This window comes from Pelophylax lessonae (assembly GCF_965119305.1).
Source record: "Pelophylax lessonae genome assembly, chromosome: 4".
Classification (NCBI taxonomy): domain Eukaryota; kingdom Metazoa; phylum Chordata; class Amphibia; order Anura; family Ranidae; genus Pelophylax; species Pelophylax lessonae.
The window spans coordinates 612,896,645-612,909,502 of record NC_138771.1 but is presented as its reverse complement, the minus strand read 5'-3'; the positions used below and the strand labels follow the sequence as shown (position 1 = coordinate 612,909,502).

Genomic DNA, 12,858 nt, shown 5'->3' with positions numbered 1-12,858 from the left:
GTACGTAAGTACTTCTATGCTACTCATCTGTGTAGAGTGCTGGACTGGTGGCACCAGTCCAAGACAAAACTTTGGACGCAAATAGAACAGGCACAAACCCCGGTAAATCTGAAGAGGGCGCTTTGGTGCTATCAGAGCCTACCTAGAAATTTGAAAAGACACCCAATAATAGGTAATACATTATGCATAGGTCATCAACAGGGCATTCAACAAAAATTGACAACTTTAGACTCACCCTTATTTCCAATATTGGGAAATCCCCAATTTGGCCCGGGTATAGATGGGAAGGATTATATAAGATTGAAAGAAAAAGGGCAAGAACAGGTATCAGCCTTTTTGATAGAGAAAAAATGGCCTTCGATTGCAAAACTAAAAGAGGAGGGGGGACCATTTGGCCTACCTTTTTGGCAGGCTAACCATCTACATCACTTTTTTTTTTTTTTTTTAAACATATTTTATTGATTTTTTCTACTGATGAACAAAACATGTTATCAAGAAGGCAATGCACAATAGACAGTATATTGAAATACTTAACAACAACTGTAACATTCAATAGGTTATGCCCGGAAGCTATATCCCACAGTTCCGAAAGAGGCAGGTGCGTATACTGGACATAGCTTCTTGAGGCTGGTCAAGAGATAAGATACCAATGGGTTGCAAATATACATCATAAAGTTGGGGGGGGAGGATAGGAAGAATGTGGGGTTAGATTGAGGATGAGTAGGTGGGTGAAGGAAGGGGGAAGGGGGGGGAGAGAGGGGGGGGGGCAAGCACCATCACATGAAAAGCTGAACAACACTATCAGATGCCGATGTCTTAAACATAGTAGTCAAGTGTAGGAGGTTATTATAATGCTTCATAAAAATGAACCCTTGTCAAGACCTGAGTTTCTGGAGATCCAACAGGTGTGTGATGAGACTCGATCTGCGGAAGCACATTTGAGTAGGATTCCCAGCAATGTTGGAATGGCAAGAATACAGTTGTAGCCATTTGCAGCAGTACAGAGTTAATTGATAGAACAAGTGTTGTTAGTCCGTTAATAGCATTCTAGCAGGTGGTAAATCAGATCATGCAGGTGGTGGCTCAAGTCGGAGCAGCTGGTGGTCCACACATGTTTGCAGGCGGCAATGTGCGCAGAAAAGGGTCCCATTTGCGATTGAATTTATCCAAAGTGGGGGTAGAAGAAGATTTGAGCTCAAGGGCTTCCCTGCCATGAAGTTGTTGCAGGCCGGAGATAACTTCGGCTAAAGTCGGTGGTGAAGTACGTATCCACTTTGTCAGAATGGCTCTCTTAGCAATCATGTAGCAGGTTAATAGCCACTTCTTATAAGACTTGATGAGGAGACACTGACTTTTTGGAAGTTTGGCAAGGGAAAAGTCTAAGTTTCCAAACAGGAGGGGGTATGGGTCGTTCAGAGGGGTCAGTCCTGTAACAGCTGTAACGTAGTTTTCCACTGAGGTCCAGAAGGTAGAAATGTGTGAACAGGTCCAAAGTCTATGGGCGAGGGTAGGTTTGGGAGTCTTACATAGCGGGCAGCATAATGACTGTGTATTTTGAATATTCCTAGAGTATGGCATATACGTGCGGTGCATAATTTTGAACTGTTGTTCCCTCCAGAATTCATTGGTGATGGCTTTGTGCGTTGCCAGGTACCCTGCCAGGATGAGTTTGTGGGCATCGGGATTAGGGAAATCTTTATCCCATGTAGATGAGTGGAAAGAAGATTTGCTGATAGACGGAGAAGATAGGAGGGTTTTGTAGATATCCGATATTTTATGAAGGCCTTTTTCCAGGAACTTGTCTGCCAGGGTGAGGGGGAACCGATGCAGAGGGTTGGGGCACGTTTTGACCACAAAGCTGATAGCCTGCATGATGCCTAGGGTGTGTCCTGTGGGGAGGTTGTAACGGTCCATAATCGCTGAGGTGGGTAAAGGTGTACCCAGGAAAGGGTCAAACAGTTGTGCGAAATGGCGAAGGTTCCGTGTATACCAGTCCCGGAACGGCAGGTAACGTTGTGCCTGTGTGAAAAGAGGATGACCACAGATAGGCAGATGTCGAGACATGGTGTGAGAAGATTTAGTTTTGCGATGTATTTCCCTCCAAGCTATAATAGTGTCTCTGAAAAGGACATTGTTCTTCAATGCGGGTGGTAGTTCACTGTGCTTGCAATGAAGGATGGCTGCAAGGTCGTAAGGAGAGGCTTGGTGGGACTCAAGTATAAGATTAGAGTATCTGGAAGTTTTGCCAATCCAGTCTAGCCCCACTCTAAACACACAGGCGAGGTTGTAGAGACGGGCGTTAGGAAGCGCCACCCCTCCCTCCCTCCTCGGCAGATACAATTTCTGAAGGGCAATACGAGGCCTTCTGCCTTGCCACAGAAAGGCGGTGACAGCCTTAGTCAGTTTTTGCATGTCAACATGCCTCACCAAAAGCGGTATCGTCTGGAGAGGATACAGCAGCTTGGGAAAGCCCACCATTTTGTATAAATGACATCTGCCGAAGAGGGAAAGAGGGAGGCCCATCCATGTTTCTAAAGTGGAGATAATTTTGGATATAGTGGGAGGAATGTTTAAATTGTATATAGAGGACGGGGTGCGTCCAATCTTGATGCCCAGGTATTTGATAGAGGTTTTAGCTATAGTAAAGGGAGGGGTGAAGGGCCAAGGATTATGAGCCGCATGTCGGAGAGGAAGGAGTTCACTTTTCGAGAAGTTGATTTTGAGACCTGAACAGAGTTGGAAGTCATTAAAGATTTCGTGTACCAATTTGGAGTCTTGGACAGGGTCAGATGTAAATATGAGTATATCATCAGCAAATAAGGTTATGCGCAAATCTGAATTACCTATGGGAATACCATGAAGGTCGGGGTGTTTTAGAATATACCTAGCTAGGGGCTCCAGAGCTAAGTTGAAGAGTAGAGGGGACAGTGGGCATCCCTGTCTGGTTCCCCGATGTAAAGAGAACGGTGCAGAAATATGACCATTGGCCACCACGCAAGCTGAAGGGTTTGTGTACATTGCTGTGATAAGGTGGACAAAAGGGCCCTGGAACCCAAAACGTTGAAGGACCAATTGAAGCCATGCAATGTCCACCCTATCAAAGGCCTTTTCGGCATCAAGGGAGATAATCGCCATGTCGGATGTGGGGCTAGCTTGGGATGCCTCCAGAGCCGCCAGAACTTTTCTGATATTGGCCGTGGCGGATCTACCGGAAGTGAAACCGGCTTGGGCAGGGTGAATCAACGTGGGCATGATAGGTGCAAGCCTATTAGCAACTATTTTTGATAAAATTTTACCATCTAAATTTAGAAGGGAAATGGGGCGGTAGGAGCCAGGTTCGGTTGGGTCCTTACCGGGTTTTGGTATCAGTTTGACGTGTGCCTGTAGACCCGTTGGAAAATAAGGATGGCCCTCTAGAACGTGCTGATAAAGAGACTGAAGAGTCGGTGCAATTACATCAACGGACGCTTTGTAGAAATCGGAAGTGAATCCGTCGGGACCGGGCGCTTTACCGGGGGGTAGTCGTGCTATGGTGGATCTAATTTCTTCCAACGAGATTGGAGCATTTAGGGAGGAAAGGTGATCGTCCGCAATAGTGGGAAGGGTAATGGAATCCAGCCAAGATGTAGCTGTTTGTACGTCATGACTCTCCAGGCTATACAAGTCGGAGAAGAAATTGGATAGTGAGTCAGCTATCTCAGTTGGGGATGTGGTCAGGACCCCTGTGCTGGATTTTAACGCTGTGATGTGTGTGGGGGTGTAAGATCCCTTGCATAGCTTAGATAGCAATTTACCCGGTTTATTACCAAACTTATGGTATTGGAGATCTTGGATAGAGGAATACAATTTCTCCTGTGCTGCCGCCCAAGTGTCAAAATTCAGTTTAGCCTCTTGCCAGAGTTGTCTGTGAGAGTGCGTGTTTGATTGCGACAGTGCCAAGTGGGCATCGCGTAGCCGAGCACTGGCTTCAGCGTATGCTTTTTTTATGACCCGTTTACGGCCGGCGGCGTAAGAGAGGATGCGTCCCCTTAATACAGCTTTCCCCGTCTCCCAAAACAGGGTGGGGTTTGAGGCGTGGGAGGCATTAGTGTGTTGGAATTCTTTCCAAGTTTCCTCTATAATGGTTGCCAATCGAGCATCATGTGCCAAAAATGAGGGAAAACGCCAGCTGTTCGAAGGAGGTTTGGGGAATGCTTCCAAAAGATCTACGGATACAGGGGCGTGATCAGAAATCACCAAATCGTGAATCGTGGAGTCCGTAATTAAAGGCTGAGACAGGGAGTTAACAAAGAAATAGTCTATCCTGGAAAGGGAGCTGTGGGGATTAGAGAAGAATGTAAAGTCTCTGTCTGTGGGGTGGAAAAGACGCCAAATGTCAGTGAGTTGGGCATGTTCTGCAAAATCGGATAGGTGGCTAGAATGGGCAGGTCGATCAGGTGAACTGTAAGGTAGTGGACGGGACCTGTCCTCCCTTTCGTCCATGACCGCGTTCAAATCTCCCGCAAGGATTAGGGGGGCATGGAGGAAAGGTGCCAGTTGGGAAGCCAATTTTTGAAAGTATTGATTTGATGGTGAGTTGGGTGCATACGTGGTAGCCAGTGTCCATTCCCGCTGTCCTGAGGATAAGGTCATTGCGATGAATCTACCCTCTGTATCAGTGGTGGAAGATAAAACTGTGCAGGGGAAGTTTTTATGTATAAGGATGAGAACGCCCGCTTTACCTTTAACTGCGGGGGAACCTAATACTGTGCCAACCCAGAGTTTCTTCATGCGTATAAAATCCTGTTCAGAGAGATGAGACTCCTGTAGGACCGCAATGTCCGTTCGGAGTCGTTTCAGATGACGAAGAATAGCCATTCGTTTATGGGGGGATCGCAGGCCTTTCACGTTCCATGTTACTAATTTAACCATATTCTGATCTAAGTAGACTTATTTGGAAGGAATTTATAGTGTTAACCTCAATTGCAGTGACACGGTGCAGACGGCCGAGCGATGGTGTAGATGTGTAGCTAGGGCATGTTTGATGGTGCAGGGAAATAGAGGGGGGGGGGTAGAAGGTGAATTGGCAAGACTTGTACAATGAAAATATAACAATACAGAGCATAGTTAGGGCACTCGCGAGCCCATGGAAGCCTGAACTTCACTTCTTCCCACATGTGACAACCACCTACAGTAGCGCTACCGGGGAAGGTCAAAGTGCAGGCCCGAGCGGCGTAACCGCAGACACACTCACGATTAGATGGGGTATAGATGAAAACCCAGCCAGGCATCTCCAACAACAAAGTGGTCATATCTTGCTGTGTCGGAGCAGACAAACCTCGGTAGCACCCTGTGAGGAGGTGAATAGTAAAAGAAAATAAAACAGTCAGTTAAATAACTTCAGATAATCATCCTGTAACTGTCAGGTAAACATAGCAAACTGTGGAAGTCATTTGAAGGGTGGTGATCAGGGGATACATAACCCGAGAATGAAGAAGTAGAGGGGTGCTGCTAGGCATAGGACAGCTTGATGAGAATCCTTCTGGATAGCGGACTTTTGAGGTCCGCAAGGTCGGGAGTAACATCATGACAATACTGCTGCAGACGTGAGGACGAGCTGCGCATCTAGAGCTGGAGGTGTACCTAAGTTGGCGATCATGCAGAGTGGTACTTTCCAGAGAGGTCCGTAAGTCTTAGCTTTTTGGCTGGGTCCCCACGCGGGCTTCGCTGGTCCCTGGACTGTTGCTGCCTGACGGAGCGTTGTGCCGGCGGTGCTGAAGTGTCCATTGGGAGTCTCAGGTGGGAATTAAGATAATCCCAAGCATCGTCAGGGTGTGTGAAAGCTTTAGAGGAGCCTGAAGGGTCCGTAAACCGAAGCGTCGCAGGGTACGCCAGTGTGAATTTAATTCCCTGCTGGTAGAGGGCGTTGCATATTGGCTGTAAGGCCTTGCGACGGCGGGAGACCTCTTGTGAATAATCAGCGAACAGCAATAGTTTGTGCCCATCAACTTGCAGAGCTTTCGAATTGCGATAGGATTTCATCAAATTATTCCTGTCAGCGAAATTGAGAAACTTCACAATCACAGGGCGTGGGGTGCGCCTTTCATTTGATGGGAGTCCCACTCGGTGCACACGCTCAACCACGCATGGAGCAGAGATGCCCAGGGCCTGGGGGACACGTTGAGAGCACAGGTCAATCAGGGATTCTGCTCCATAAGACTCCGGAAGGCCTATTATGCGCAGGTTATTTCTGCGAGACCTGTTTTCCAGGTCATCCACTTTTTCTAATAAGTATTGCTGCGTTTGCTGGAATTGCTTCTCGGTGTGGAAAGAGGCTTGAGTTTCCTCCTCAATTTCTGACACCCTGCTCTCAAGGTCAGTGAGGCGCAGCGCGTGTTCTCCCAGGTCCTTCCTTATCTGTGCAATGCCTGCTGCCATGGCTTTGTCCACTGCCTCGGTAATTGTGGGGGATAGAAGCGCAGCTACAGCTTGTGCTATTCCCGTATAGTGCTCTGATGATACCGCACTGGTCATTTGTGGGGTGGCCGCTACCGCAGCGTAGCTGGTCCCAGGCGGATGCTGGCTGAGAGACTGAGCCGCGCCCTCCGCCATCTTGTCAGTCTGTGAGGCGGCGGGAGAAGAGCCTGCGTGTAGCGGGGAGTGAGCGGCGGAGGGTCCGTGGACCAAGAATTTGTCCATGTGAGGTTCCCCTAGCTGACCGGAGGTACGGGGGCTGCTGCGGTGGAGCCGATCGGGCAGTGGAGAGGATTTTTTACGCCGATGTACCCGGAGCCGCTACTTCCTGCTCCCTCACATCTGGCGCCGGAACCGGAAGTCTACATCACTTTTTAACATCAATACCGAACCCAGACCGATTCGTCAGACCCCTGACGAATTTTGAGAAATTGTGTGAAAAGCGCGGGAATATACCACATACTTTATCAACTTCATATAAATTATTAACTACAACAGAAGAGCCAGTGAGTTGGTTGTGGGTGGAGAAATGGAGGAGTGATTTAAATCGGGAGTTCACACAAGAACAGATACAGAGGATTTTTAGATTTATCTTTAAACCAGCAAGATGTGTTAAATCTCAAGAAACAAACTTTAAGATACTCAATAGGTGGTATAATACACCAGGTAAGGTACATAAATGGTACCCACAAGAGACAGATGGATGTTGGAGATGTAAGAAGAAGGGTACAATGTTACATATTTTCTGGTCCTGCCCAGTTATAAAGCCCTTTTGGTCAGGAGTAAGGTCTAAGACTCAAACTTTCACAGAACATAAGATTGAGGATGACTCGGCTTTCTTCCTTTCTCATCTTTCTGAAATTCCAATTAGAAATTATGAGGGATCGATTATCCCTTTCTTATTAGATGCTGCAAAAGCCTGTATCCCCTTATTTTGGAAAAAAAACACGAGCTGCGTCAAAGTAGAAAATATTAATAGAATGGAGGATTTGGTTTGGACTTCACAACATAAACAGGAAAAATATAATCGTATATGGGATAAATGGAATTGGTTTATAACATCAGAGGAAAGTAAACAACTTTTTGTTAATGAGAGTGGTTGAGTGGAGGAACGGGGGGGGGGGGGGGTTACTGTGTCATCCATCTCTGGGGGGGGGGGAATGGGAATTGGATGTGTTATATACTTTCTTGGTTTTCCTTTTTTTCTTTTTTGGGGGTAGGTAGGGTTAATCGACTGAGTAACAATACTATGGGAAGACTGATATTTGAAAAAAAAAAAAAAAAAGATGTAAATATTTAGTAAATCTTTAGGTAATACAGGTATTAGGAAGTTTAATCATGAAGTAGAACTTGCCTAAACTCTTTTTGGAATAGAGTGGTTGTACTCACCTTGCTCTGGGATATCTTGTGCTTGCTGTTAAGTACATAGACACCTTTGTCTACAGCCACCATCCCCACATTGGCCTTGTGATCTGCTTTCAGCTTTAACTTCATGGAAGCAGTGGGACTTTGAACTTTGTTGTCTCGTTCTGTGTTACCTGTCACCTCCAGCTGAAAAATAACATAAATACGTCAATTAGAAAAAAACAAACCTATACATTTTTGCAGATCTACATGAATTTTCTCAATATCAGTAAAGTCCATAACATGGCTTTGCAGGTTTTCCTGGGTTCAAGGGACATCATCTGTAGGTACTGCAACAAACATTACCAAGAGGTACTGGGCCAGGGATTGGATATGAGATATCTGCCTCTAATGGGATGGGACCTGTTACTTTGACCTTAAAAAGTAAAACACATTTTTGCTTTAGTTTCAAATCTCCAAAACTCCCAGCTGAGAGAGAAAAGAGTCAGAAAATTTTGAACTGCCAGGAGAAACGAGTCCATTAGAGATGTGCACAATAGAAACATTTGTTTTATTTTATTTTGATTTCATTCAATAAATAAATCATTGTATTTCTTCATAATCGTTATGTTAGAATGATTCATTTTCAGAACAATTTGGTATTTCGGGAGAGTAAAAATGTTTGGTTTCAAAACAATTTGTATTTTTGGAAGTTCTGTTATTATTTAGTTATTTTGGAAGATTGGCTGTATTTGGTAACGCGTTAATTTGTTTTTTGGGGAAATTAATAATGCACTCTGAGTCATCCCTGCTAGTCCAACCCACAAAGACAAATGGAATGAGTTGATTGGATGATATTAACGGAAGTGGCGTGGATCCGAAAGTTACAAATGGAACACAATTATATTTGGATTTATCTGTTATGTTATGTTATGATTCAGAGATTCTGATGGATCCAACTTCATCCAATGCAAACAATATAAGACTAGGTTCAGATCTATGCGGTTGTGGTTGATGCATTTTTCAGGCACATTTTGTGGTGCATTTTGCATTTTTTAACCTGCATTTTTGATGCGTTTTTGCATGCATTTTTGATGCATTTTGTGTTTATTTTTTTTGTTCCCTTTTAAAAACACTGCATATAGCTGGTTGCTAAGGCGAAGCCAGGAAGCCGGCCGCCCCATCCCTAACAACCAATCAATCATCAGCTGTGAGCAGGGTTCCCCGCTGACAGCAGAATGTAAAAAAAAGATTTTCCAGCAAAAGAAAATGGGAAAGAATCACCCCCCAAATCCATACCAGGCCCTTCAAATCTGGTATAGATGTTAATGGGAACCCCACAGCAAAATTTTAAAGAAATGACGTGGGGTCCCCCCCCAAAATCCATACCAGACCCTTATCCGAGCATACAGCCCAGCAGGTCAGGAAAGGTAGGGGATGAGTGAGCCCCCCCCCCCCCAAACATTCTGATGAGCTAGTGCACCCCCCAAAAGCACCTTGTCCGCATGCTAATGACATGTTGGAATAAGGGTCTTTACTTTCAATAGGTTTTTATTGAAATTGAAGTACAAAGAAAAACAAACATACAATTAACCAATTCAGATTATAACAATAACAGTGGGTAGCCGTATCAAAGCATGAGGAAGGAAAAAGCATGCATATGCAGCCCAGAAAACAAGGGCGTTACGCGCACAAATGGAATAACATTACAAGAGAACAAATTGCATAGTATATTCAAAAGTCATATAGGAATGCAGTCGAAAAAAAAATATTCGTAAAAACCAAAGGAAACTAATCTGTGTGCTCAACCTCAGCCAGGTACTGGGGAGAAGTACGGGCTTTGTACCCATGGTTGCCATTCAGCATGAAACTTAGGGCCTCGGGATTTAGAGTATGCATAGGCCTTTTCCAGCGAGCACTGCAGGTTCACCTGGCGAGTGACTTCCATATGTGAAGGTGCAGTGGGCTGTTTCCAGTACCGTGCTATGACCGTCTTGGCCGCTACCAATATGTGTACGGAGACCGTCCTCAGGGGGGGTGGAAATGAGTCTAAGCCTAACAGGAGTAGGGCCAGGGCAGGGTCAGGTTTCCTGAGGATACCAGTCGTGGTGGATAGGATCTCAAACACCTTTCTCCAAAAACTAGATAGGCCCTTGCAGGACCAAAAGACGTGTAGCAGCGACCCTATTTGATCACAATTTCGCCAGCATGTAGGGCTATGGGAGTCAAAGAACTTCAAGAGTCTATAGGGGGTCAGATACCATCGGGTGAGGAGTTTTTGGGCTTGTTCCCAATGATTCACACATTGGGTGAATTTATAAGAGCTACAAATGGCAATTTTCCACTGGGACTCGGAGAAAGATGTTTGTAGTTCCCTCTCCCACGCCAACATATGGGATGATTTAGAAAAGGCTTGTTTGTCGCCAAGGGTGTGGTAGAACAGCGAGATACCTTTTACCGATGGGAAGGAGGACGTGAGGAAGTTCCACACTGATAGGGGAAGCTTGATTTGCGGAGGGGGATGTTTGCGCATGAGACTTGCTATGCTGTTGTACGAGTACAACGTATGTGGGGATAGGCCAAATTCCGAGCGTAAGGCCTCAAACGATTTAAGGGAGTTGGACTGGAGAAGCTGGTGTACTGTGTTTATCCCCGCTGCTTGAAAGTTAGCGAGGTTTGTGTAAGGAAGTAGCGTACGAATCGTGGATATTGAGAGCTGGACGGATATGGTCTGGGACGTAGCAGGAAGCTGCTTAAGAAGGGATCTCCACGCCGCCAGTGTGGCTTGAGTGGGCAAGGGCAGAGATTGGATATCTAGCGGTTTCCACATGTCAGCGAGTAACAGGTCAGAGAGGGTAGACGTTTTGGAAAGGGTAGACTCAACAGAGACCCATGGGGTAGTAGGGTGGTCTGCAAACCAGTGGCGCAGAGATGCTAGGTGGGAGGCAGTGCAGTAATCAAGTAGATCAGGGAGCCCTAGGCCACCTACCGATTTGTGTTTGATCATGTGGGAACGTGCGCATCTAGCCCTCTTCTTTTGCCATATAAACGCATGCAACATTTTGGAAAAGGGAAGAATGATCTTTTTTAGGGAAGGGGACAGGAAGAGTGCGGAACAGGTATAGGAGCTTAGGTAGGCAGACCATCTTAAATGCGGCTATGCGCCCCATCCAAGACATTTCGACCGATTTGAGCTTGGCAATATCTGAGGTGAGCGATTTCATAAGGGTGGAAGCATTCACAGTGACCATGTTGGACGTGGGGAAGGTCAGATCAATACCCAAGTAATGCAGGGGGTGAGTGGTCCACGTGTAAGGTAATGTGTCCTGTAACTGTGAGCGTGCAGTAGGATGCACTCCCATGTTTAGTATCACTGACTTGCTAAAGTTAACCTTGTAATAAGAGACGTTACTGAAGGCTTGGAGGATGTTGTGTGCGGCAGGTAAGGACACAGTGGGGTTTGTGAGGCTTAAAATTACATCGTCCGCAAAAAGCGTGATGACATGGTGGGAATTGGGGAGTTTGAATCCTGACACTAAGGGGCTTTGTCTCAATTGCATCGCCAGCGGTTCAATTAGGAGATTAAAAACCAAGGGGGACAGCGGACAACCCTGACGAGTCCCGTTGGAGATAGAGAACGATTTAGAGAGCGTGCCAGCAGATAGTACTCTAGCGGAGGGGTTTGAATACAGAGCAAGGATGGCGGATAAGATAGGGCCCGAAAAACCAAATTTCTGTAAAACGGCATGCATGTACCCCCAATGAACGCTGTCGAACGCCTTCTCCGCATCTATAGACAGTAGCAGAGAAGGCGTTCGAGCGCGCTCCGCATGATGCATCAAGTTAATCACACGTCTTGTAGCGTCCGGGGCCTGCCGACCTTGGACAAAACCCATCTGATCCGCACCTACCAAGGTGGGGAGGACTGTGGCCATGCGATTCGCTATGATTTTAGCATAGATTTTAATATCTGTGTTGAGTAGGGATATAGGCCTAAAGTTTGCCGGCGTATCGGGTGATTTCCCTGGTTTAAAGTAAAGTAGTAATGTTTGCCTGGAGCATTTCAGATGGCAGGGATCCCATGGTTATAGCTTGTGCGAAAAGGGATAGCATGTGAGGGGGAAAGGATATCTTGCATAACCGCATAGTATTCATTAGTCAGTCCATCCGGCCCAGGAGATTTATTGGAGGGCATTGACCTAATAGTTTTGGACAATTCTGAGGGGGAGATGGGACCATTAAGAAATGACAAAGAGTCCGCAGATAAGGACGGGAGGTGAAGGTGATGGAGGAAGGCCTGTATGTCCGCATCCGTGGGTTGAGGTGTCGAGGTGTCAGTATTTAAATTATAAAGGGCACTATAATAGTCCGCAAAAGCGTCTGCGATACTTTGGGGATGGGAATGTTTCTCGTTAGTGTGAGGGTGTATAATAGAATCAATTCTAGTTCGGGTTCGCCTGGCTTTAATGCGAGAAGAGAGGAATTTGCCAGCCTTATTGTGCGATGAATAATAGGTCATGCGTAATCGTGCCAGCAGTTTGTCATGTTGCTCGGTTAACAATCTGCGGAGGTCGGCGCAAAGGGAAGTCAACCGAGAGGCATGGTGCAGGGAGGGGGATTTCTTGTTCAGCTCGTCAAGGGAGTGAATCTCCTCAGTGAGGCGCTGAAGGGCAGCATTACGTTTCTTTTTCAGCCTAGAGCCTGCTTGAATTAACATACCCCAGATGAACGCTTTATGCGTGTTCCACAGGGTGGAGGGGGAAGTGTCAGAGGCATTGTTGTCAAGAAAGAAATCTTGCAGGTGCTGTCGTAGGTGTTTTAGGGAGGCTGGGTCTGAAAGAAGGGAATTATTGCACCTCCAAATAAAGGAGGTTGTAGAGGGTGGGCTTGTAGAAAGGGTCATATGGACCGCAGCGTGGTCTGACCACGTGATGGAGGATATGGAGGTATCTGTAAGGAAGGGTAGCGTAGCAGAATCCACAAGGAACATGTCTATTCTGGAGTATGTGTTATGGCTCGCGGAAAAGAAGGAATAGTCCCTCTCCTCCGCGTGCTGGTACC

At 46.2% G+C, this 12,858-nt stretch overlaps 1 protein-coding gene across 1 annotated transcript in view; it reads right to left on the bottom strand.

Annotated features, from left to right (window-relative positions):
* Nucleotides 1-12,858, bottom strand: part of LOC309553571 (A.superbus venom factor 1-like) — a 476,096-nt gene that overhangs the window by 273,839 nt on the left and 189,399 nt on the right. The window contains exon 14 of the mRNA XM_082254843.1: nt 7,843-8,004. Coding sequence (XP_082110969.1) covers nt 7,843-8,004 — 162 coding nt within the window. The remainder of the gene's footprint in view (nt 1-7,842; nt 8,005-12,858) is intronic.